Genomic DNA, 26,700 nt, shown 5'->3' on the forward strand with positions numbered 1-26,700 from the left:
GAAGATACATAGGACAAATAGCTTAAAGGGACGGCAAGGTCAATAAATTTTGTTGTTGTTTGTTGTTTTTATTTTTAAGATGGAAAAGATCAGGACCTGTTTTTAGGTGTCAAGGAAAGTAATGAAAGGCTCAAACTTCTGGTGGCAGTGGGAATATGGGGTAAAGGGCACAGGAGGAGTAGTTCATCTTAACAAAGGGGAGAACAACACATTGTTCTGAGACTAGAGCAAAGGAAGAGAAGAGAAGAGAAAAATTTAGAGTACTTTTTGGTTGTGAATAATCGAAGATGATAGTCTCATTATAGGTTTAAGCTCTGCTGTAATTCACTGAAGCTGTTAACTGAGTTTTAACAACACAATCTGGCTTTTGAAAGCTATCAGTTCATAAAAAGTCAGGATTTTAGTAGTATATCAAGAAGGCCCTTTTTGTTTGACTCTTTAATTTCAGCAGTGTATATTCTCCCTATACCCATGTAAATTGTAGCCTCACCACAAGTTTTAACTCATCTTGTGCAATGTTTGTCAGTTAGTCAATAAACATTTATTAAGCACCTACTCTGTGTCAGGAACTGTGCCAAGCAGAGGGATTACAAAGAAAGACAAAAGACAGTCCCTTGACCTCAAGGAACTTGCTATCCAGTGGGGGAAGACAGCCCATAAAAAGAAGCTGAAAGAAAGGGTTTACCTGGAGGCATTTCCCAGCTCTAGGACACGATAAAGTCCAGAGGAGTACAGCTGGATGGGAAAAATTCATATCACTATAATTAGTAAATAAAATGCTGGACTTGGAACCAGGATGACTTGATTTCAAATACTGCATCATATACTTTCCCAGGCAAAGTGACTTAAACTCTCTGGACCTCAGCTGTCCCATGTTGTAAAATAGGATTTATAATAATCCCTATCTCTGGGATTGTTGTGATTAATTACATGAGAAAATTTAGGAAAGTACCTCCCAAACCTTAAAGTGCTGCATAAGGGTCAGCTGTTATCAGTATTAATCTACCCAGTGCACTAGAGGCCTTTCTCTCGTTCTTTCATTATGTGAAGGTACAGATGTGTCACTGTCACCTGTCTCTTGTTCTCAGTATGTGACCCACCTACCTCCTTTTCCATATTCTCGATGATGTCTTTTATTCCTCTTCTAGAGCATATACCTTTCTTGATGAGATGCCACAAACTATTTATCTAGACTGGTTAAAATAGAATAGTTTTTAAAACACAATCTGAGGATCATAAATAAGTACTAACATACAGGTACATCATAAAGTTGAACATTCTTTTCATAATAATAATTTACACTTGTATGAGCATTTAACTTTGTTTTTCAAAGTTCTTTCACATTCATTTTTTTCATTTTGTTTTCACAACACTCCTGTAACATACAGACTTAACCAGTAAAATCTGAACTCCTAACTAGTATTGCTGGGAGCTTTTTGTTAATTTTGTTGTTGTTGTTTTTGTTTTTGTTTGGTTGGGGTTTTTTTGTGGGGCAATGGGGGTTAAGTGACTTGCCCAGGGTCACACAGCCAGTAAGTGTCAAGTGTCTGAGGCAGGATTTGAACTCAGGTACTCCTGAATCCAGGGCCGGTGCTTTATCCACTGCGCCACCTAGCCGCCCCCGCTTTTTGTTAATTTTTAAAACAGTTCATCAACAAACATGCATTGAGCATTTTTATGTGCTAGGCATTATGCTCGGCACTAAGGAAGCAATGACAAAAATGAATCAGCCCTTGTCTTCCAGGAGTCTACATTCTGAGAGAGGGGAGAGGAGACTATATATGCCAATACATACCAAATAAATACAAGATGGAGGATATGCAGGGCTAACAACTTGGCCCTAGATCAGAAAAGTCTTCACTTGGTAGAATTCAGAAGAAGTAAAAGGGATTCTCAGTGGCAGAATTGAAGTATACCAGGTACGGAGAATACCTAGCACAAAGATGTGGAGATGAGAATCAGGTCACCATGCATAAGGAATCGCAAGATAGCCAGGATGCCTGTGTCACAAAATGCAGGTATGGGGAATACTGTATGATAAGATTGGAAAGGTGAACTAGGACCAGGTTGTGAAGGGCTTTAAAAACTGAAGAGTGAGCTATAATTTGATATCCAATGCAATAGAAAGCATTGGTGTTTATTGGGGAGTGACAAAGTCAGAGTTGCACTTCAGGAAAATCACTTTAGTGGCTGTGTGGAAGATCAGTTGGAGAAAACAAAGACTTAAGTAAGGAAATCAATTAGGAGGATATTGCAATAATCCAGGTGAGTCATGATGGTGGCCTGAACTAAGGTGATACTAGTGTTGAGAGAAAGAAGACAGTGCAAAATATTGTGTAGATAAAACAGTATTTGCCTGCTGATTGGATATGTAGGATGAGGGAAAGTGAGGAATTATGGATGTCAATTTTGTGAAAATGAGTGCATAGGATAACAGTACTCTCAATGAAGAAAAATAGAGAAATTAGGAAAGGAAGTGATTTTTAAGGAGAAAGATATGAGTCCAGTTCTGGACATGTTAAAGTCGAGAATGGCTAAAGATGTGTTTTTTGGGGGGACAGGGCAATGAGGGTCAAGTAACTTGCCCAGGGTCACAGCTAGTAAGTGTCAAGTGTCTGAGGCTGGATTTGAACTCAAGTCCTCCTGAATCCAGGGCCGGTGCTTTATCCACTGTGCCACCTAGCTGCCCCCACTAAAGGTGTATCCTATTTGGTCCAGTATGTATTTGTAGATACACTACTGGAACCCCAAAAAGATCTGTATAGAAGGTGAATGAATGAAACATATTTAAGCATTTATGTGCCAAGTATTATGCTAAATGCTGGGGATACAGTTAGAAAAGATGAGACAGGAGTGCGAGCTGTAATTGGGAAAGATGACACATAACAGAATGTTCATCTGCAGGGGAGGTCAAAAGGCCCTGAAGTCCTAAGGGTGTAGCAGTAGGGCAGATAACAAGGCCCAGAGTTGTCTTTAGGTTACATAAGTAGTCAAGATGACAATTCTGGGCAGGGCCTTAGATTAGGATAACAGTGCTAGGAGACTACAGGACACAGAGGCAGGGCAGATGGCGATGCCTGGAGGATCTTAGGAGGCAGTGGCAGACATCATCAGCAGGTATGGAATTAACTCCCATTGCAGCCAAGCCCTGTGAGCTGTCAAGCTGCTAGGAATAAGGGCAAAAGACAGAGAGGTAAGGATCTCTTGATAATGTCCACTCTGGGTCTTTACAATCACTGCTTTCTATTCTAAATGTATCCCTCTCTTTTAATAATAATTTTGCCAGTAATCAAAGTCAAACTCAGTGACCTAGAGTTTGCTGACATTTAAAAATCAGGACAATATTTGCCCTTCTCCAGTCCTGCAGTACATCTCCCATTCCCCCTAAGCCTTCAAATATCAGTGACATCTGCCTGTTCTTTGTCATGTAGTTCATCGGGATTAGGCCATGTAGATACTTACTTGTGTCATTTTATTTATGTTGGCTCTCTACATCCCATCAGCCATGCTTGTCCTATTCATTCTAATCCAAAGGACATTCTCTTTGACAGAGAAAACAAAAGCAAAATCAGAATTGAGCATCTCTGCCTTTTTACTCAGGACATTACCTAAGCCCATACACAGTAAGCTGCAAACACCACAGGATGAAATCCAGACCTTCTCAAAGGCCTAGCTCAAATCATACCTACTTCATGATGCAAGAAAAAATGCTACAAAGCTGAGGGGCTGGCAAAGCATGTACATTTTGGGGGATACTCTGTATGATGCATGGCTGTATAAAAACTCTGGATGTGTTGAAGAAAATGGCATTCCCAGTCTGACTAGAGCATAGAGTGTGTGCATTATGAAGAAGCACAGCATATGAGGTAAGACTGAAAAGTTATTTTGGAGCCAGTATATGGTGGACTGCGTTGTTTGTACTTTTAATCTTGACGAGCAGTAGAGAGCCATCTAATGCTTTTGAGCAGTGGAGTGCTAGTAGTGTGCACGAGGAATATTCATTTGGTTTTCAATTTTCTAATATTAATTGGAATGGAGGGAAAGATTCAGAATGAACAAACCCATTTAGAGATAATGGCCAGGGAGAAATTTAGGCAATATAAAAACAAAACATATAAATAATATTTTATTTGATTTTTTTAAAAAGAGGTGCTGGCAATAGCCTAGGTGAAACATACTGAGGGGTCTAAAACAGAGTAATGAGTAGGAAAATGTAAGAGGTATTGTAGAAGAAAATTCTAAAGGATTCACTAACTGGTTGATACAGGAGAGGAACCAAAAGTGGTTCAAGTTTTGAGTTTGATTGAGTGGCTAGTAAAGGTATTTGGGAGGACAAAGTGATCAATTTGTTTTTTTGATATGTTGAGTTTGAGATATTAGCAAGGCAACGAGGGGTCTAGTAGGTATGAATGAATGAATGAATAGCCAAATGCTGGATAAGGAAAGAAAGAAATACAAAAGCAAAACTGTTTATCCCCTCTAATAACTTACATTCTAAGAGAATACACATATAGGGGAGTAGTGGTCTGGGAAGTCACTAGAATGGGGGTTAGCTCAGTGGTGCAGTGGATAGAGCACTGGCCCTTCAGTTGGGAGGACTTGAGTTCAAATCTCAGCTCAGACATTTACTATCTGTGTGATCTTAAGCAAGTCACTTAACCCCAGTTGCCTTAAAACATCTAGGACCGGGGGGCGGCTAGGTGGCGCAGTGGATAAAGCACCAGCCCTGGATTCAGGAGTACCTGAGTTCAAATCCGGCCTCAGACACTTGACACTTACTAGCTGTGTGACCCTGGGCAAGTCCCTTAACCCCCATTGCCCTGCAAAAACAAACAAACAAACAAACAAAAAAACCATCTAGGGCCATCTCAAGACATCCTGATGGATATCTTGTCACTGGACCCAGCTGGCTCTGGAGGAGAATTTGAGGCTGGTGACTTTGCACAGTTTTCCTCACTTAAATCCAATTCACTGCAAGTCATGACATCATCCCAGTACCATGGTCCTCTTCGAGAATGAAAGAAAAACAACACTGCCCCTGGGATGGGGAATTGTTGGGCAGACATCCTTTCTAGAGACAATAGTGATGTTGAGTTGATTGCAGTTCCTAGAGCAAGAGAGGTAGGAAGAATTGGGGGGAATTTGGGGGCAGCAAAGTGAAAAATTATAGAGGTGAAGATAAGGATACCTGGGCCCAGGAAGCTCAGGACTGAGTGACTTAGCTCTTCCTGCCTGGGCAAGACATTTGAAATTGTATCTCTGGAATTCAGAAAAGATTTGAAACGAGATATTTAAACATGAGAGTCATCCAGTAATAGTTGGAACTATGAAAGTGAATGAGATGGGCAGTTTACTTCATCTCTCGTTATGTGAAACATAAGCATATCACTAAACAGAATTATTCCTCTCCTTTTGAGACTGATGACCCTTGTTCCCTTTATCTTTTTCACTAAGGGGGTAGGAAAGAGGAGGAGGAGGGAGAGACTATTGAAATTGGCAAACCCATCTTCCTATCCTGAGTCAGTAGATTTGTCAGTTCCACCAAGAAACTAGTATTCTACTTCTTTAAATGGGAGATGGAAAGAGAGCTGTGTTCTCAATTATCCTGTTCATAAAGCTTTTTAAACAATTGTTTCACTTAATCTACTGCATAATAGATACTCAACCCAGTGGGGGAAAACTTAGAAAAATTTTAGTGTACTCTCTACTATCACATGTCGTATATGAAGAGATTTCTATAGTATGGACTTTGACATCCCTCCCCCCCCCCTTAGGTACTAAGTTGTTATTTCCATAGAAACAACACAGCTTCAGCTATAAGCATTCATCAGGAGTGTTGTTTGAGTTTTCACAGTGTTCATTTTATGTTAAAAGTATGCTTGAATCTTAAAACTGGTCACTTTGATGAGCTGATGCTGTGGGAAATGTGAGTCTGTTGTAGATGATTATCCTGTAGGCAGAATGCCAAGTCCAATGATCATTCAGACTCTGATGTGTTGTATTCAGATTCAGTCCAGTAGAATAATAAAGTGTATAAACTTGTCTACCATTATAGAGTAATCTCGGGTTTGAATCTAAATGATTCATACCCTCTTTACAGCTTCCCCCACAGTGTTTAGAGACCCTTATCATGTCATTCCCAGTGCAGATTACTTAACAGAGTTTTAATGTAGGACCTGATCTATCCATATAGTTGAGACTGAGATTGAATTGACATGAAACTAGAGGCCTTTCCTCTCTAAGTATGTAGTCCTTCCTGTAATGAGATGATGCCACCAACCGCACAAAATGGAAAAAATAGCACAAATCAAAATCTATAAATTCAAGGTTACAGAATACTGCTGGGTTAAATGCACGGTCCCAATGGATACAGCCCCAGAGGACAAAGACAACTAAGGAAAGAAGATTTATTTTGATATTTGGGGACATTTTAAGATGCTTCCAGGTTGGACAATTTTTAAAGATTATTTCTGGAGTTCAGCCACCTCACTCCAGTATCTTTGAGTAAATCTTTGAGGTTCTCCTCAACAAAATATAGATAATATATTCTCATGTTGGTGATGTTACTATTTTCCACTTATTCTATACAGTTAATATTTCATAAAAATGGCATGGCCTATAAGTACATAACCCAATTCACTGGTGACCTTGCTGTTTGGAAGAGGGATTTGATAGATCTTACAGCAGCCAGTTTCTTCCTCTGTCTTTCTGCATAGTAAAAGGAGATAAGAGTGAAATGGTTTGTGAGTTGCTGCATTTGTACCGGCTTCTTCTATTTAGTTTATTTATCTCTCAGAAGTAAATGGATAAATACTAGGTCTGTACTTCAAAGAGATTTTTTAAAAGGGAAAAGAATATATAGCAGTTCTTTTTGTAGTGACTAAGAATTGGAAATTGAGGGGATGCCCATTAGTTGGGTAGTGAGCTGAACAAATTGTGATGTATGAATGTAGTAGAATAATGTTGTGCCCTAAGAAATGACGAGCCCAATGATTTCAGAAAAACTTGTAAAGACTTACATGAACTGATACAGAATAAAGTGAGCAAAACCAGGAAAACATCATACACAGTAACAGCAATATAATGCCATGAAGAACGGTGAATGACTTAGCTATTCCCAGCAATACAATGATCCAAGACAATCCCAAAGGACTCATGAAGAAAAATGCCTTCTGCATCCAGAAAATAGCATCTGATGGCATCAGAATGCAGATTGAAGCATATTGACTTTCCCTCCCTCCCTCTCTCCCTTCCTTCCTTCCTTTAGAGGTTTTTTCCCCTACAAAATGACTAATGTGGAAATGTTTTATCTTATTATACATGCATAACCAAATCAGATTTCTTACTGTCTCAGGAAGAGAAGAGAGGAAGGGATAGAATTTGGAACTTGAAACTTTACAGTGAATGTCAAAAATTGTTTTTACATGTAATTTGGGGGAAAATAAAATTTTAATAATATTTTATTTTAATTTATTATAACATTTATTTTATTTTAATTTTTAATAATATTTTATTTTTTCCAGTTACATGTAAAGATAGTTTTCAACATTCGTTTTTGTAAGATTTTGAGTTCCAAATTTTTCTCCTTCCCTCCCCAAGAAAGCAAGCAGTCTGATATAAGTTATATATGTATAATCACATTAAACATGTTTCCACATTAGTCATGTTGTGAAAGAAGAGTCAGAACAAAAGGGAAAAAACCTCAAGAAAGAAGAAAAACCAAAAAAAAAACTAAAAATAGTATGCTTCAGTCTGCCTTCAGATTCCACAGTTCTTTTTCTGGATGTGGAGAGCATTTTCCATCATGAGTCCTTTGGAATTGTCTTGGATAATTGTATTGCTGAGAAGAGCTAAGTCTATCACAGCTGATCAGTAAAACGGTTTTTTTAAAGAAATAAAGGGATATCTGGAATGTCCACAGTCCTTAAATCTCTTAAAATATGACAAATTCTGTGGGTGACTAAATATCAGTTACTGTAATTAACCTCAGAAACTTGTAGGAAAGGTGGATGGAGGAAAGTTTAATGCTTTTAGGAAGCTTTTATTAAACTTACATTTCAAGGCCTTAAAATTGTGACTGGTTATGGTATAGTTCAGTGGGAGGTAAGAGAGGAAGGGATTTTAGGGGAAGGTGTAAGTAATAAATCAGGTAAGTTTGTTATCCATCCCAACAACTTTAACACTTGCACAGCTGTTTCCTGTGTTGAACGTGGGAGGAGGCAGGATGTGCAGACAAAGCAAGAACATTTAAAGCAGCCAAAGGAAAGAGAACGAGTAGCCTCACACTGTACCAAATTATAGCTTTCTTCACATTCAACAGTATTTGTATGGTAGAGAGATGAAAAGGCAGAAGGGCTTGATTAGTCATATTGGTAAAGAGCCTGTAATGTTCCAAAGGAAGTAGGATTTTATCCTTGAGATCTTTAATGTCTTTTCTATTCTTGATAAACATATAGGCCCTTTGAGTAGATAGCGTCTTTTAAAAGAGATTACTGAGAAATGCAGGAAATTACATTTTTGTTCAAAATGTACTGTGGGGAAGAAAAGCTTAATTAGCATTATTCCTTAGGCTCTGCCATAGTGGAGAAATATGTGTTTCGCCATTTCTTTTCAAAACACTTGAAGATTACAGAGATGGTTATTGTCACTGCTTTTACTTCAAAATGTGATAGTTGACTTAACTGAAGGTATTGTTTTGCATTTCGGACTTTGTGGTGGAAGTAGGGTTAACTGGGAATAAGTTTCTGTCTTCATTCTAGCCTTCCCTTATGAAATATCTTCTGAAACCCTGATCACATAGCCTATCACATAGCCCTCCTTGCTTTATTTTGGAATGCCAGCCTGAGCTGGTCTATATGTATCTTTTCTATTAGGATGGTCAGTCACCTAGCATTTACAGCAAGCATCTGCCAGGTACTGTGCCACAATGAGAGGTAAAAATAGCCCCTTTATTCAATAATCTTACATTCTAATGGGGAAGACAACTTGATAGGGACCAGCCTTGTGATTTCATTGGTATAGGGAACATGGGTGAGGGTGCTCTCCCTACCAATACAATGAGGTACCTTCTGTGCAATTTATTGTTTTACTGAGTTACCTGGAGCAGGGGAGACCTAGCAGACCTGTCTTTATTTTTATGTGGACCCTAATACTAAGAATGGTTTCTACATTTTTAAATACAGCAAAACTTTATTTTTAAATGTAAAAAACAGGGGCAGCTAGGTGGCACAGTGGATAAAGCACCAGTCTTGGATTCAGGGGGACCCAAGTTCAAATCTGGCCTCAAACACTTGACACTTACTAGGTGTGTGATCCTGGGCAAGTCACTTAACCCTCATTGCCCCACCCCCCAAAAAATGTTAAAAAACATTCTTAGCTCCCATGGGATTTGGCCTTGACCGGAAGGCTATCCTTTGCTGACCCCTGGCCTAGAGCACTTGAGAGATTAAGTGACTTCTCCCAAGTCACACAGCCAGTGAATATCTGAGGTAAAGCTTGAATTTCCTCCTTAAGGTTAGCTCCTTCCTCAAACACTCACTTAAGATTGGACTGCTCATAGTGCTGCATTCTAAATAAACATGATTAAGGCATAGGAATATCTGTGGAGCATTATAGTTAAACTCAGGAAGAGAGTATCAGCATGTTTCGTCTATTGTTGGCAGTGAGATCTATCATTTACAAATAGAAAAAAATTGAAAGTAAAATGCCAATGTAGTATAGGTAAGATAAAACCTTTCCTTCCTTCAAAAATGGGGAAAAATAAATAAATTTGGCCCATGCCTATAGAACAAATTGGAAAATGAAAGTTTCTGGGAAATTTATGTGATTATGCTAGGAGTGATTGAGAAACATGTCATTTAATTGTGTTTGGTGCCTTAATTTGAAATAATATAAGAAATTAATTGGACAGATTTTAAAGGTCCTTTAGATCAGAGGTATCAAAGTCAGAACCATGATCGAGAAATGTTTAACAAAATAAATAAAAAACAATTTAACATAGATAATGCTAATTTGTGATTTTCTAAGTCAGTATGTGGACTGCAGGGATCTATTTCTATTTGACGGTAACACCACTGGTTTAGGCCAGCCTCCTACCTCAGAGCAAGAGCCTAGGTACTGGCAATGTCAAAGAATCACTGCCTCTGAAGAAGAGTTCATTCTGTTGTTGAAAAGCTTTCATAAGAAAGATGAAATCTGCTTTTCATAAACTTCCATTCATTAGTTCTAATTCTGCCCTGTTGTGTTTTTTTTTCCAGTAGGTTCACTAGGGCCATGCCTAGGAGTCTCCTAAGACAAGAAGTCTCTAAGGTTAATGAAAGCAAAGTGATTAGCATGGCTCCCTCCTTTCCTCATTTTTTTTTTTTCTTTTCCAGTGTCTGGACCCATTTGAGGGAGGAAATATGAAAGAAGAGAGGTTGATCACTGAGGAACCATAGACCATGTGCAGGGGTTGGAACATGGATAGTCTACAACATTCAGAAGTTCAAGGATCAGGAGTAGTGAAAAACTGTAGACAGGAATACTTCATTATACTCTATTACATTTTTATATAACTTCCCAGGAACCAGGAAGGAGAAATTATCTCACTGGACTTGGTGAACACTTAAGTCAAGGGAGAAAAGAAGGCCACTAGAGTCCTGGTACCCTAACAGTCCCAAGAGGAATCAATCTGCCACCGTTGATATACCCTTTCAGATAAATACTTAATAATACTTACTCTTGTCTCCCAGAAGTCTTGTTTTCTCCAGATTTTGCTGTTGTGTGTGAAACTTAAAGGGTAGACAAAGAAATATTAATATAGATTATGAGTAAATGAATATTAATAAAAATACATTTGAAAGGGTAGCTTATGTTCTAACTGAAAGTAATAGTTAAAATCAATGTGTATAGTTCAACCTTGAGTATTTTAGTTATATTCTCTGGAGTATCTTTGGTATTCTATCAAATTCTTCTTTAGTTCTAAATTGTGAGTTTTAAAGCTTTTTACTAACTACTATTATTTTCAGATTGGTTTATAATTACATTTATTACTTTTTAAAAAATGACTTCTTGATAAAGTGATAAAATACACTTCCCTTCCTTTGCAAAGGGGGTACTGTGAATGCAAAACCTTGCATATGCTGTCATATTGGGGGTTTGTGTTGGTTAGGTTGCTAAACTACTTTCCCCCCCCCCCTTTTTTATTTTTTGTTACAAGAGATAGCTCTGGCTAGAGAGAGAGGAATGAATTATTTTTGGAAATATGTTGCTATAACATAGGATCAATACAATTTTTTAAATCTAGAATTAAGCCTTTTAGCAAAGTTCCAGTTCTTAAACCCTGTGCAGTATTCCAGTTCATTATGACATTTAGTCTTGAGAGTTGTCACATTTTACACTCCAATATCATATAATGGAATTAAAGCCTTGTGGAACGAGTTGGGTAATAAAGTGTTTTGGAATATTCATGGGATAGCATACCTTGAGAGAGATTCATTGTATTAACATACCACTTAGTGATTTATTTGGTATTTTAAATTAAGTACAGCAATGTAGGATATTTTTATCTGTTCTATGGTATTTATCAGGGTTCAGAAACCATTCATGTTTTGTTGATTGGTATAGCGTTAGTGGTAAAATCTAGACTAAATTGAAATCCTTTATTACTTATCGATATATACCATCACAGTATGATTAGACTACATAATGTTTTAGATTTGCTACCCAGTAACAAACATTGAATATAGACATATGAATTGGTGCGGATAAATCTTGAAACAATTTATAGAAACTGTTGATGCCAAAATTTAGATTCTTTCTTTTACAAGGTACTCTGTTCCTCTACAATTACTCCCCTCCCAGACCCTTGCAACGTAGTAGATTACAGCTACTCTTTTCCCTTCTCCTCTAATGCCTCCGTGAGACTTAGTGGAACAAATTTATATCAAACAATTTCTAATCAACCTGACTCCACTCCATAGGAGTGATCAGTGATCACTCCACATAGTGATCGGTGGAAGTGGAATATAACACAGATGTATAATTAAAGCTAAGTTCCTCCTTCTCCTTGCTAGATTATTACCCATTAAGAAAGTAATTGCACCACAATACTCACTCCCAGGTTTATTACAATCTTGTTTTTTGTTTGTTTTTTAGTGAGGCAGTTGGGGTTAAGTGACTTGCCCAGGGTCACACAGCTAGTAAGTGTTAAGTGTCTGAGGTCAGATTTGAACTCAGGTACTCCTGACTCCAGGGCCGGTGCTCTATCCACTGTGCCACCTAGCTGCCCCGGTTTATTACAATCTTAAGCAAAGACTATTAATACTGGGCCTGATATCTCTGCTGATGAACTAGCTATATAACCTTTGCCAAGTTAGCTAGAGATTAAAATTTATCTGCTTGATCCTAGAGGGGACACAAGTAGGAACAGTTGATGCAAGTTGCAAGATTCCTGGGGGGCAACTAGTGGCACAGTAGATAAAGCACTGGCCCTGGATTCAGGAAGACCTGAGTTCAAATCCAGACTCAGACACTTGACACTTACTAGCTGTGTGACCCTAGGCAAGTCACTTAACCCCTGTTGCCCCCCCCCCAAAAAAAGGAGAAAAAAAAGGTTGCAGGATTCCTATAAATTAAATCTTAGTAGGCAATTAGCACTATCTCAAAATGAAATTGGCAGGCACATGTTAGACTATATGATCTCTGAATGTACTTTTCAGCTCTTAGATCTTATGATCTTACTGCATGTACCTCAATTAACCTAAACATTAATTTCTTCTATTATAAAATTAAGAAGCTCATCCATATAACCTTTAAGACCCCTTTCACTTTTAAAATATGTTCTTTTCTGATTCTTAAATGGTTAGCCAGCTTCTTCTGCCTCCATTTACCCATCACTTATTTCCCTGTTAATCCCCTGTAATTTGGTTTCTGTCCTTACCATTATGTTGTCACTTGGCTTCACTGTGAGTACAGCCAGCTTTTAGAAGAAAGCAAAGAATACAATCCTTAGAACTAACAGTGATTTCATATTTGAGGAAAACTTGCTCAAATCAAGGTCTTTTTAGGAAGAGGAATGTTATCGTGTTGCTTCAAAAACATTCTGATTATGGGATATAATGTAAGATGATCTGGTCTAAACCTCATTTCTGCCGAAATCTTTTCCAGATTCCTTAATGGTTTTTGTCAAGTAGAGAGCCTCTTAGTTCAGTAATTTCTGTTCTTGCGTATATCAGTCACAAAACTGCTATACTCAGTTGCTTCTGAGCCTTGTTTATCTAGTTGGTTCCAATGATCTACTTTGTTTTTCTTTAATTAGAACCAAATAGTTTTTTAATATTTATTTTATTTTTATCTTTTATTTTTCTCAATGACGTGTAAAGATATTTTGGAGTTCCAAATTTTTCTCCCACCTTCCCTTCCTTCCCCCCTCCAAAGGCCAGCAAGCAGTTTGATATAGGTTATACATTACTATCGTGTTAAAACATCAAATAGTGTTTTTTATTATTACTGAGATATGATAATGCAATGTCCCCAACTTATTCCTTTCCCCCCATTATTTCCCTTGAGATTCTATTCTATTTTATTTTTATTTTCAATATATAGAATTTTATTTTCCCAGATTACACGTAAAATACAAATTTTGACATCAGTTTTTTAAAACTTTGTAGTCCAGATTCTCTTCCTCCCTGCTCCCAATTCCACCCCAGTCCCTTGAGGTTCTAGACCTAAATCTAGATGGATACAACTTAAATATAAAAGATCGTGTCATTTTTTTTTAATTGAGAGAAGGGAGAGAATGGATTCATAGGTATGGAATCTGGGAACCAAAATATATAGGCAGTTGACCTAAATATATAAAATAAAAAACTATTTCCCAATACAAACGTGTGAGTCAATATAAACAAATAGTTTTCATAAGGATTCCAAATGATCAGTAACTATATGATAACTGTTCCAAATAAGTATTAACAAGTAAAACTTAAAACAACTCTAAGGATCCCTCAAAGTGACAAAAATGACAAAAAATGAAAGTCAGTAGTGTTGAAGGTACTGTGGGAGGACAGTTGCATTGAATGCACTGTTGGAGCTTTGGATTTATTCAAAGATTATAGAAAGCACTTTGAAGTTATATGAGAAAAACTACTAAACTGTTCATAACCTTTGACCCAACAGTGCCACTACTGGATATATGCTTCAAACAGGTCAGAGACATGAAGAAAAGATTATATATAAATATAGATTATACATATATACATGTGTGTGTCACACACACATATTCAGAGCAGTATTTTTCGTGGTAGCCAAAAACTGGGAGGCATAGTTGAGAAATAGACTTGTCTCAGTTGTGAAATGACTCAACAAATTGTGGTGTACAAATATAATGATCACTGTTGTGCCATTAAAAAAAACATGAGAAATTCAAAGAAATGTGGGAAGACTTATATGAACTGTTCCAGAATGAAGTGAACAGAACCAGGGCAATATAAACAATGAATACAATTGTGTAAATTAAAACATTGAAAGGTTATTAAATCCTGGTACAGTGACTGATCTCAGTTCCAGAGAATTTTGGGTAAAACATGCTTCTTTCCCCTCACTAGAGAAGGGAAGGGAACTATGGTTGTGGAATGTGCTCTTCTGTGCTATTAGAAATGGTTACCTCACCTATTAGTTTTGTGTAAACGTTTTAAGATAGAGGTTTTGACCTTTGTTAAAAGATGGAGTTAAGGTGTTGGTGGGGGGAATCTAAGGGGAAATGACTGTGATGTAAAAACAAAATCATTGAACTGTGTTGCTACTACTACTATTACTACTACTGATGAGGATGATAATAGTAACAGAAACTTTCTGATTCTATGTATCCTCTATATTTACTGATTTGGAATTCAAAAGAGACATTACCAGAAATGCAGGGGAAGCAATTTAGTAGTTAAATTTACTATTAAAATTGTAGGGTTTTTTGCTAGAACTGTTTGTTTTTAATTAAGCATAGCAGAGCTGTTTTGTATTACAACCCACAACTCATTTGATTCCTTCCCAGGCCAAACATCACAAGAGCATCTGTATATTGATGCCTGCTTTTGAATTTTTTGCTTTGCTTTTCTACTTGCAAAGAAACAAAATGAAAACCACTTTAGTTTGATCAATCCCTCTGTTTGCTTTATAGCAGCAAGATTGAGTCACGGATATTTTTCCTTCTTTGACAGGGTGAATCTGTGAAGTATTTCCTGGATAACTTGGACCGGATTGGCCAGCTGGTGAGCAAAGACCCCTGCCACTAGAAATTAGAGGAAAATTTGTGAACCAGAATTAGAAGACTTTCATTTGAGACCAAAGCTCTCAAAGTCAAAAATATTTTATCATGAAATATAGGCTATTTTTGTAATATGATAATATAATAGTATTTCCATAGGTCATTATAGTCTACAGAGTGCTTTGCATTATCTCATTTTATCAACATGAATGCCATAACTTTGGACATCTTTGTATCTATATTTTGTGTTAAACTGGAAAGGGAAATAAGATTTCAGCAGTAAGGACTTCCTCCCTCAAATAGAGGAAATTCTCAGCTCTTTAGGTACAAAACTTTAGTCAGTGATGAATAAAGAAATTAAGAGGAAAAATAATTTTTTCTTTTAGAATTCTTTTGCTCATAATACTGTAAAAAGGAGTTCAAAGTTAAAGTGCCTTAAGAGTACAAGAAAGGCTAATTACAATTGTATGGATGTGCTGATGCCCACTGCATGGTCTTTTCAGGGACAATATTGTAAATAGATTGGAAACTTCAAACCTAAGTTGGGGGGCAGCTAGGTGGCATAGTGGATAAAGCACCGGCCCTGGATTCAGGAGAACCTGAGTTCAAATGTGGCCTCCAACACTTGACACTTACTAGCTGTGTGACCCTGGGCAAGTCACTTAACCCTCATTGCCCTGCTTAAAAAACAAAACAAAACCTAAGTTAATACCTGTTGGTAAAGCATTTCTTGACAAGAAAATACTTCTGGATGTTTGAAATGTAAAAGGATGCCTGGCTCAGAAAAAAAGATGGAATATTTTTCTCAAAGGCAAAGAAATAAACAAGCCTTTTGTCTTAATAGTGAGATGAACACTCTTCCTCAAACTGAGCCTCCATCTTAAGTGAACCACTTAATTCCATTCATTCTAGTAAATTTGTATTTCATGGCATTTAATATTGTATCTTTGTTCAGCTTCATTTAAATTCTTATCTAATTTTCTTTTTCTTCCTCTCATCCTTCTTTTCCCATGTTTCTCTCTTTCTCCCACCCTCCATAACCCCTATTCTTTTCCTACCTCCATCCCAAATCCTTTATTTTACAGAATTATTTTCCCAGTAAACAAGATATTCTGCTGGCCAGAAAAGCCACAAAAGGAATTGTGGAACATGACTTCATTATTAAAAAAATACCTTTCAAGATGGTTGATGTGGGTGGGCAGAGATCTCAACGTCAGAAGTGGTTCCAGTGTTTCGATGGAATCACCTCAATCCTATTCATGGTCTCCTCCAGTGAATACGACCAGGTTCTCATGGAGGACAGGCGCACCAATCGGCTGGTCGAATCAATGAACATCTTTGAGACCATCGTAAACAACAAGCTCTTTTTCAATGTTTCCATCATTCTGTTCCTCAATAAAATGGACCTCCTAGTGGAGAAGGTGAAGACCGTCAGCATTAAGAAGCACTTCTCAGACTTTAAGGGTGACCCTCATAGGCTGGAGGATGTTCAGTGCTACTTAGTTCAATGTTTTGACAGAAAAAGGCGGAACCGCAGTAAGCCACTCTTCCACCATTTCACCACTGCCATAGACACTGAAAACATCCGCTTTGTGTTTCATGCTGTGAAGGACACAATCCTGCAAGAAAACCTGAAGGATATTATGTTGCAGTGAAGGAGAAAGTCCCCTTGCTTTTGTCATCCTTAAACGGACTCAAGGGCTATGGATCAGATGCTGTGTGTCTGTGTGTATGCGCGTGCGTGTAAGCACATGTGTGTATGTGTGTATGTATTATCTATATGGCCCTTGCATATGTTTCTAAGATCCATGCCATTATTTACCCAGCTCAGGAATGCTGTAAAACTAGCCAGGCCAAACAGATGAGCTCTAGGCAGAAGGACTTGGAAACTTTGATGTTAGCTACTGAATTATGGGGGACTAGTAAAACTACTGAAAAACCAAGTGGTCGCTTTGCTATAAAAGCCTAGTTTGGCATACTGAGGAACATAGCCTTCTTTTTGGAGAAACATTACTTTTTTTACACTTTTAAAGAAAATAATCTGAAAGAAGGTTTTGGTTTTTTTCAAGAACAAACTCAGTAGCCATATGTATTGCTTTATCTCTAGCTTTCAGGTACTCAGTGAACAGCTAACCTGAAAATTTTGCTCAGATAATAGTTGTACTAAAAAATAAATTCCAGCTGATACTGTTAGCTCAAAGCACATGAACCTAAACTGACACTCTCTACCCAGATTCTGCACACTGCCTTTGGCTAGGAATCTAAATGCCACTTCCCATGATAAATGCATAGTTGCCCTTTAAGACACACATGCCAATTTTCCAAAAGACATGAACCTAGATGTTGCGAATTAAGCCAAGTTGCCATGCGTAAGAACTCGTATATGTGGCCTTGTAAAACAAAGAATTTTTTTAAATAAAAAATCTTGGGCCCTAACTGACATGGATGGGACTAGGTTTAATTTTTGCATTACAAATAATAGTTTTTCTTGCCTCATAAGCAGTTGAACCACCTGTAATGCAACATGTAATGGATTTGTGGTGCCAAAGCACGCTTTGACAGGGAATGTTTAGCTACCTACATGCACACAGTGTGGGTGTTTTTTTAGCTTCTTTCTACTTTTCTTGGGGTTTTTCCTTCTGACACCTTGGTCGGCAACACTTGGAGAACTTCCTTCTTCTAGAAACAACAGCTCAACCTCCTTCCTATGGAAGCTCCAATAGCTGGCAAAACTCAAGCAAAGCTTTTGTTAATGCAGCAGCTGCTTGATAAGTTCCTAACAGCTGACCTTACAGGAAGCCCCAAAACTCCCTGGAGAAATCCCAGTTTCACAGCTGCACTTATGCCTTTGGACACTAGGGCCTGTTTCAGCCACTCCTTTAAATCTAACTCTTGTAAAGGAGCCCTGTTCTGTATTAGTGCATATACATGACAAGTAAACAGTATCAGATCCAGCTATCTAGTTCAAACTGCAGAATGCTGTAAATGTACTGTGAACTGGTTAAACTTGTCTAGTTACCTGCTAGGTGCCTTTCACTATTTTGAGATATATATATATCAAACCTGATTCACTCACTACTATGCATTACGTTACTTAAAAGGTGTATCTGGTATATTCAGTTAGTTTTCCAACATCAGCAAGTTTACTGTGCTGCTGACACCAGTATTTATATATATGGGGCTCTCATCATATAAACTGAGTGAACAGGATCCTTGATTTTTGTGTCCCATTTGAAACACCATCCTGGTTTATTCAACATACCAGATAAATTTCTATTTCACTTTTGGCCAGTTATCTTGTGGTAGATATTGATCCAATGGGGGGGGGGGGAATCCTACTGTGCTTCTAATTAGCACAAATTTATAATGCTTTTAATTAGGAGAAAACCTGAAATTCTCTTCCTTTCTGGTATTGAAGAGCTTGTATCAGGATTTGCTGGGTTGGGTTTTCATTGTGATACAAAAAAAAAAAAAATCTTATTCTGGTGGCTCCTTTTAATTCTGTGGGTCTTCATAGGCTAGGGGTTAGCCTTCTTAATTTTTTTAATGCTCCTAATATTGTTCCGTAGGATGGAATTTAAGATCACATTTCCATTATTTAATAATTGTTATGATTACAAAATGATTAACTTGCTTGGACCAATTTTGTATCTATCTCATGAATTTTGTCAGGTTCCAAAACAAAGAAGAAATGCAAACTAGTCAAATAACTTAGGAATATTCTGTAACAGTTTTGATGTTGAATCTATGTTGTAGCTGCTTTCATGAAGGGGTAAAGCAGAGTATTCCCAACAGCTGATGGAGTCATATGAAATACCTTTCTGAAAAGATCTTCCCGCTTGATTGTTTGTTTAAAGAACTGACAAGATATAAAGCAACATTGCAAATGAGTATGAAATATTTTTAAACAACCAAAAAATGTTTACTCACTTACTCTTAAGGAAGTATAAAAGTAATAAGAACATTGTGAATGATATATTGTTCTATCATACTCACCCAAGAGAGTGAAAAAAGGTTAAGTGACTTGGGTTCTAGTATCGTCTGTTCTACCAACTAGCTGGCCAGCCTTAAGCAAATCTCTTAGCCACTCTGAGCCTTACTTTCTTCTTTTGTAAAATGCCTAGATGGTTTCTAAATTATATGATTTCAGGATTACATACCTTACAATTCCACATTTTGGGGGGGGGGGGGTTAGTGGCAATTTGCAAGGCCGATTTAAAACAATTTGCAACATTTCCGCTCCTTATAAATGACTGCATTCAGATTTGCAGTGGTTTTTAGCTCTAAAGGAAAGCTTTTGAGCTATTACCTTTTGTAAATTTCATACCTTTATTTGCAGTGGTTATTCTTGCTGCTTGTGTTGTGTTTTTCATTAATATGTTGGAGAGGTAGTAGGGTAAACAAAATACCCTGATTATAGTGGTAAAAGAATATACACTACTTCTCACAACTATGCTTGCTTTCTTACACATGAAGACTTATAGCTTTGATGAAAAGAATATAGTTTTTAACTCATCTGTTTATAAAAGAAATGAGTTTTTTTAAACCTTGAATCCTTAGCTTGGTGTTTTATAATACTGTTTTGGAATACTTGGGCATAATAGCTTTTAAAACAGCCCCTTGGCACAAAAAAATGGATTATCAAATTATATTAGCTACAAATTTAAATGCAATCTTGAATTAATGATTTTATTTATGATTGAGTAGGGGGAGGAAGTTTCTGAAAATATACCCTCTCTAATTCTTTTGATATTGTTAAATTATGGCACCTGTTAACATGTTGATAGTTGTGAGTGACTTGGCCATGTCTTACCCCTTTGTGGTATGTTACTCTTAGCTAAGAAAGACAGATTGAGAGACTTGGCACATTCCTTTAATCATCTTCAGACTCAGAATGAATGTTTGTTTAAAATTTGATCCTTAATTTCTTTTTGTTTTCTTTATTATTGAGTTTCGCTCAATAACCAAAAGTGCTTACAAAACAATAACGCAAAAAAACACCACCAATCTGACTCATAGAGCTAAAAAGCTCAGAGCAGATACACATCATCTTACTTTGGCTTGTTAGGGACTGTACTTAAATGACAAATTGTTAGTCTTTCCATGTACCCAGTAAAACCTTAGAGCCACAGCCTTGGGAAATGCAGAATCATCTCATATTCACAGCAAATGGCATTTTGAGGAATGCTACAACATTCCAAAACCTATCCCTGAGGATAAATACCCAATGATCACAGCTTGGTTAATAACTCCCAGAAAATACCAGCAGGAAGCAAAGGGGAATCTTTCTGTGTAAAACCTGTTGCAGCTCCCTGGGGTTGTCTCAGCCCCCAGAATCAGAATTTTGGCATCATTTGTTTTCCATGCATTTTCCTGGCAAAACTACTGTGGACTATTTCAATCCTCGTCCTTTTGAATAATTGTAAACAAGGTTATATAGTACATTTATATAAGACTATATAGTACACTTTAGCTTTTATCCATAGCAACAGGCAAGGTGACAGTGTATATTTCCATGTACCTACAATATATTGGATATGGCAACCACCCCATCCAAAGACCAAAGAGATCTTTAACATGGATAGAACAACAGTTTGATTAGACAGGGTAACATTCAGTAATATGTGCTATTCCATAATGACTCTTGGCCAATAGCTTGCCTCAAGCAAAGTTTCCCAGTGGCACAGGAAAGGGTAGTTCTTAATTCCAAGTTTTATTGGTGATTTGAGTAGGTGAATAGAGTAATCATAAGTATACTTTTCTTCAAGAAGTTGGAGAAATCTTTCAGCTCCTTTAGTGAGAAGTCAATAAATTACACAGGATATGTTTAACCACCCTATTTTAAATGATGCTTGCTTAAAGAGGAATATAAAACATGCTTACAGGGAAGTCATTTAAATTGGCCTCCATTATCAGTTCTAATGGAGATACACAAGATTGAGGTGGAGATAGTTTGATCTATTCTCGTTAGCATTAAATAATGTGGTTCTCGTGTTTCTTATGTGAGTGAGAAGCACTTGTCAACTTTAAAATCATTAAACTCTTGTTTAAAGGGAAATACTGAGTTCCAAAGCTTGGGAGGGTTGGATACCTTTATAAAGGTAGCTCTGAAGAGGATAACTTGTACAAAATGAATTAAAGACCAGTTTTTGCTAGTTTTTAAAAATATAGCCTTAGGCTGCATTTATGTAATGATGTGTTTTGGGCCTTGAAGGCAAAGCTGTCAATTGAAAAGAAACTTGGAAAGCTGATGATGCTAAAGATCCATTGTATTGTTAATGTTTTACATGACAGGGTTTGAAGAAAGTTGAAACTCTAAGTGTGCATTATGGGTCAGAAGAAGAATTTAGATTTGAATTTTAACTGTCACAGCATCTAAGGTGGCACTAGCCAAACATGAAAACAACAATAATAATCTCACCATCTGAGGACAGGCTTTAAGGTGGTTAGGGACCAGCTTCTAATATTTATCATTATTTTCCTAATTAATCTCCCCCTAACTAGCTTCCTAGAAATTGAATTACCATTTTGTGTTTTGTACATTCTTTTAAAATACTGAATCCAATTTACAAAATACAATACAGGCCTGAAGGTGTAAATGTTCTTTACCTTAAGGCATAATTGAAAGCATGAATATAGATCTAGCCTTGGAAGGTTCAAACCCTACTTCTGCCACGTGCCAGCCGTGTAACCCTGGACAAGTCACTTAACCTCTTACTGCCCCACACAACCCAGACCATAAATTGCAGAGCAGTTGCCAATCTATGTTGGTAGAGGGAATTTTCTCACCTGGAGTTCCCTGCACCAGTGAAATCATAGCTCTCATCTCCACCCCACTTCACCTTCCCCCAAAAAGTATAATGACTCTGTAAACCTACAATATTCTCCAATCCCCTCTCTCTTGATTGAATGTTATAGGATACCTCAAATTCAGAGTGGCTCTTTAGAATAAAAGCATGTATAAACTAGCTCTGTTAATTAAAACTTGAAACCTGCCCTGGGGGTGGGGGACCAGGAAAGAGTGACTTGGGCCAGAATACTTGCTGGTTATGAAGTGCCCAGTACATGAAAAATAATCTCTGTTTTTACATTGCTTCTGAACCAGGCACTTAGAGCAATTGATGTAGCTTCTCTTTTCTAAACATTTAGATATGAAGTTTCCTGGACAAATAACATGATTCCACCAAGCAATAGGGGGAAGAAAAAGCCAAGAAATCGCCTGTAACAAACTCATATTCTCTAGACCTATTCCTGGTATACCAGAACCTCATTTGGTTTGGTGATTCATAGTGCTTCCTTGAATGAATGAGAGGGGGACACAGGTTCTCATAGGCTAGACAGATTTCTCTTGCCTGGGCAGGGTTTCTTGTTCCCCTTTATTATCGCTAAGTACTTTAGAGGGGTGTAGGTTCAGTAGTAGGCTACATTGTTCCTAGAAAAATACAGTAGGGGGGCAGCTAGTTGGCACAGTGGATAGAGCACCAGCCCTGAATTCAGGAGGACCTAAGTTCAAATCCAGCCTCAGACACTTGACACTTATTAGCTGTGTGACCCTGGGCAAGTCACTTAACTCCAATTGCCCCACCAAAAAAAAAGGAAAAAGGAAAGAAAAATACAGTAGGACACCAGACTTCAGATGATGAGCAAGTTTGACGATGACCATAAGATTTTATCTTGACTATTTAAACTTTTCCTTCTCAGAAAGATTCTATAGGTGTTGAACAAAACTACCTTGAAATGTCTGAGATTCTCATTTGAAAAGAAATCCTATAGTCTTCATTCATAATGAACTCTGCAAGGGTAATATGGAAACTTAACCTTGATTACTCAAATTTAGTCAAATTCCAGGCCTTGTCAAACCAGAAAATCCAGTCACATCCCTTGAGCAAGCTGGAAAGGGTATTTGTTCTTTGAAAGATAGTTTTCTTACCCATTCGTTGCACTTTTTTTGGTTAACCCAAGTAAGCTGCTCCAAGTTTTTACTTTGGTCTGTCATTTAATTAGGATTTCTAAATGAAATCAAAGCAACTCAATACTTTGGCAGTCGATTGCTTTAAAAAATAATCCTGAGCCCCATTTGTTAGTATTGTCAGCAAAGAGGCCAGTGGACCAAAGAACCAAACCAATCCCTGCAGAAAAGAAGTTGTTGAGTTGGTGATTTGAAGGGAGGCTTTTCCTTTTCCTGGCCTGGGCCTGTTCTCTGAAAATAAAGGGCTACTGTTCCCAATGCTGTTACTGTGGCGCCTTTTTATTAGCACTGAATTCACTTTATTTTAATAATTAAAAAGCTGACGTGTTTCACCCAAGTGGACAGAATCCCAGCAGCTCAGAGTCAAGGTAGATGTTTTCCTGTGGAAACTCCCAGAGCTATATTTTCCTGAGGATTCTCAGAAATCCTGTCTGCTCCAAATGACCCCAGCTTTTGTCTGCCTGGGTCATTTTAGACAGTGTTTCTCCAGGTAGACTTGGAAGTCACAAGAAAAGTTCATCTGTGAACACACAACAAGATGTTCAGTATGTATTTGATGCCAAGTAGTTAAGAGGTATGGAGCTTTCTGAGTAGACTGTATAAATAATTACTACAATCTCAGTCTTGGCAGGAGTCCAGGGTTTACTTCTAGTTGACTTTAGAATAACCCCAGTCAGAAAGGAAGAGGCACATCTACCTCTGAGAACAGGCATGCTGGGGAAAGGCCAAACTATCCAACAGGGAGGATCCATTTTCTGACCTGCTCTCCTAAATGCTGCTCCCTAAAATCTTAGCCTCCACCCTGAAGCAGAATTTTGTCTCTTGCTTAGTCTGTACCTTTCACTGAAACCGCCTAGGAGAGTTCAGCAGCTGGATAGTTGCTACATATCAGAATTGCTAAAAATGCCAATATCTCCATTGAACTTTTTTTGTCATAGAACATCCCGTAATAAACTGGGCCATTTCAAATTCTCCTACACAGCTTTGTGATGACAAAGATCGTTACCACGAAGCAATTTTTATACTTTTTTTTTAAAAGGAATAATGAGCAAAGAAACTTGATCATACTAGAGACAGTGACATTCAGTTTTCAAGATGAACCAGACTCAAGTCTGAAAATCAAACCGTAACTAATACTTAGCCCCAGTTTTATATGCATTTGGCTGCACATTTGCCAAACCTGCCTTGCAAATGGATTGACAGACACATTCATCTATCATTTCAGTATGTGTTTGGTAGATTGTCACAGGTTACATAATAAATCATCAACACCAATCCTGTAGAATCCCTGAGCTTACAGGATAAATGTGCATTGCCCTAGCATATATGCCCAGTTTTCATTTTGCCTGGTAAATTACAGCGGTTGCTAACAAGTCTTTGCTGGGTAAATGAAAACTCCTAACTTGCTCTCTGTTGGATCTGTTGAACATTAGAATTGTTAATAATGACACTTTGAACTATTATGTGAATTCTTTACACACTTGCATAATGTGCTTTTTCTCTTAACACCATTCAAACCAAATAAAATTGACTGGCATGCTGTTCAGTGTTGACACACAACTCTCGCCAGGAAATTCAGTGTTAATATGCTCCATCTTCTATTCATTGCCACCCTGTCCTTAACTCACCCTATCAATCAGTGCTTTGGTTTTGTAGCATTTCCTATGCAACCGCGCACACTGCTCTGAGCACTGCACAATATTCTTGCAAAAGGGGTGAGTTAAAAGATGACAGTTTAGCCTTAACACTTAAGTATTCACAAGGGGAAAACATTTTTTTTTAAATAAGGGTTTTACATACTAAACGAGAATACCAAGAGATGCATAACGTGAACGCACCATAGCTGACTTCTTATTTTTGAAGTGTCTATGTAGCACCAAAACAGCATCCACGATAGGTGGCCAACTTTGCTGTGATAAAGTCTCAGTTTATGAATAAATACTGTGTACTAGATTAAAATATATATTGTGAAGTGTAAAAAGTGTATTTTATAGCTATGGTGGATTAGTTAATGTGTTTTGTATATATGATTTTTATAAATCTATTAAAACTTGCCTTACATTACTTCTGTGTCTGTGGTATTCCCTTTATTTAAAAATGCAAGGGGTTTTTTTTCTGTCACAAGGAAAAGTTCACTGAGTAGGGGAATGGGGAGAAGGAGGGTTGTATTTAGAAATTACTGTTATATCAAACAAAATAAAACTGAAAAAGTAAAAATGCAAGATGCTAGTGACTTCCCTGAGCTTCACTTGTACAGGAAAACCTATTCAGTGACCACCTGCTGTTATGCCAAAAAGTCAACTTTTTGATAGGTGGCCTTGGAATTGTGAGTTCTTATCTAAGATCCTTCCTAAGAAAAGGTTTTAACTGAGTGCCATTCCACAAGTGGCCATCTCTTCTAGGCCTTGGGGTATATGTATATTTTCTTTCTTTTAAAGTACTTTCCTCCCATGATTTTATAGGTTAAGTATAATCATGTTCACTGACTGCTTTCAAATAAAATAACATAAGGTGGGGCTACTAAGAACAGGACATGAGCAACTTTGACCTAGACCTCAATTCTTTTCTCTTTGTCTATACTGTATTTGTTTTTTTCTTTCATTCCACTCTGGCCTCAGATCTCTTGACCTTCCTTGCCATTTCTGCTGAGCAGAAATATCCTGCTGCTGCTGTTTCCAAAATCCAGTTGTCAGGCATAGAACCCGGAGAACATGGTCATATTTCAACTTTTGGTATTGTCCATTTTGCACATAGATACAGATGAGATCATGTATGTAAAGAACTTAAATTTCAAAGTGTTCCACATATTTCAGTTATGATACATGAGTTTAGATAAAATAATAACAAGCATCTAAGACATGTACATTACACTCATCCACTGAGCCAAAATAATTTATTTTAAAACCCAAAAAATATGTAAAAAAAAAAAAAAAAAGGTGGGGCAGCTAGATGGCACAGTGGATAGAGTACTGGCCTTGGAGTCAGGAGGACCTGAGTTCAAATCAGGCCTCAGACACTTAACACTTACTAGCTGTGTGACCCTGGGCAAGACACTTAACCCTCATTGCCCAGCCAAAAAATAAAAAAAATTAAAATTAAAAAAAGGGAGGGGCAGCTAGATGGCACAGTGGATAGAGTACTGGCCTTAGAGTCAGGAGTACCTGAGTTCAAATCCAGCCTCAGACACTTAACACTTACTAGCTGTGTGACCCTGGGCAAGTCACTTAACCCCAATTGCCTCACCAAAAAAACAAAAAACACTGCAGTGTGATTAAATGGAACCTGTGTAATAGTGCATTTGAAATTCAACTCTCACATAAGGTTTGATTGTTAGAAAAAGCGTCTTGAGGAAAATTCAACCTATCTGATCTGTGAAGAAGCTAGCTGTATAAGCAAGTACAAAGACAGCTTCCAAGCGCAGGGAGAGGAACAGGAATTACTCTGGAAGATTTCAGTTAGATCTGACCTCCCTTGCAAATGTCACAGGCATTGTCTC

General features: G+C 37.6%; 1 protein-coding gene across 1 annotated transcript in view; it reads left to right on the forward strand.

The window, feature by feature from the left end:
• Positions 1–25,254, forward strand: part of GNA12 (G protein subunit alpha 12) — a 132,902-nt gene extending 107,648 nt beyond the window's left edge. Inside the window, exons 3-4 of the mRNA XM_043988671.1 lie at positions 15,189–15,239; positions 16,321–25,254. Of these exons, the coding sequence (XP_043844606.1) occupies positions 15,189–15,239; positions 16,321–16,890 (621 nt within the window). The 3' untranslated portion in view covers positions 16,891–25,254. The remainder of the gene's footprint in view (positions 1–15,188; positions 15,240–16,320) is intronic.
• Positions 25,255–26,700: the final 1,446 nt, after the last annotated feature.

Source organism: Dromiciops gliroides, chromosome 1 (assembly GCF_019393635.1).
Source record: "Dromiciops gliroides isolate mDroGli1 chromosome 1, mDroGli1.pri, whole genome shotgun sequence".
In the NCBI taxonomy this organism is placed as follows: domain Eukaryota; kingdom Metazoa; phylum Chordata; class Mammalia; order Microbiotheria; family Microbiotheriidae; genus Dromiciops; species Dromiciops gliroides.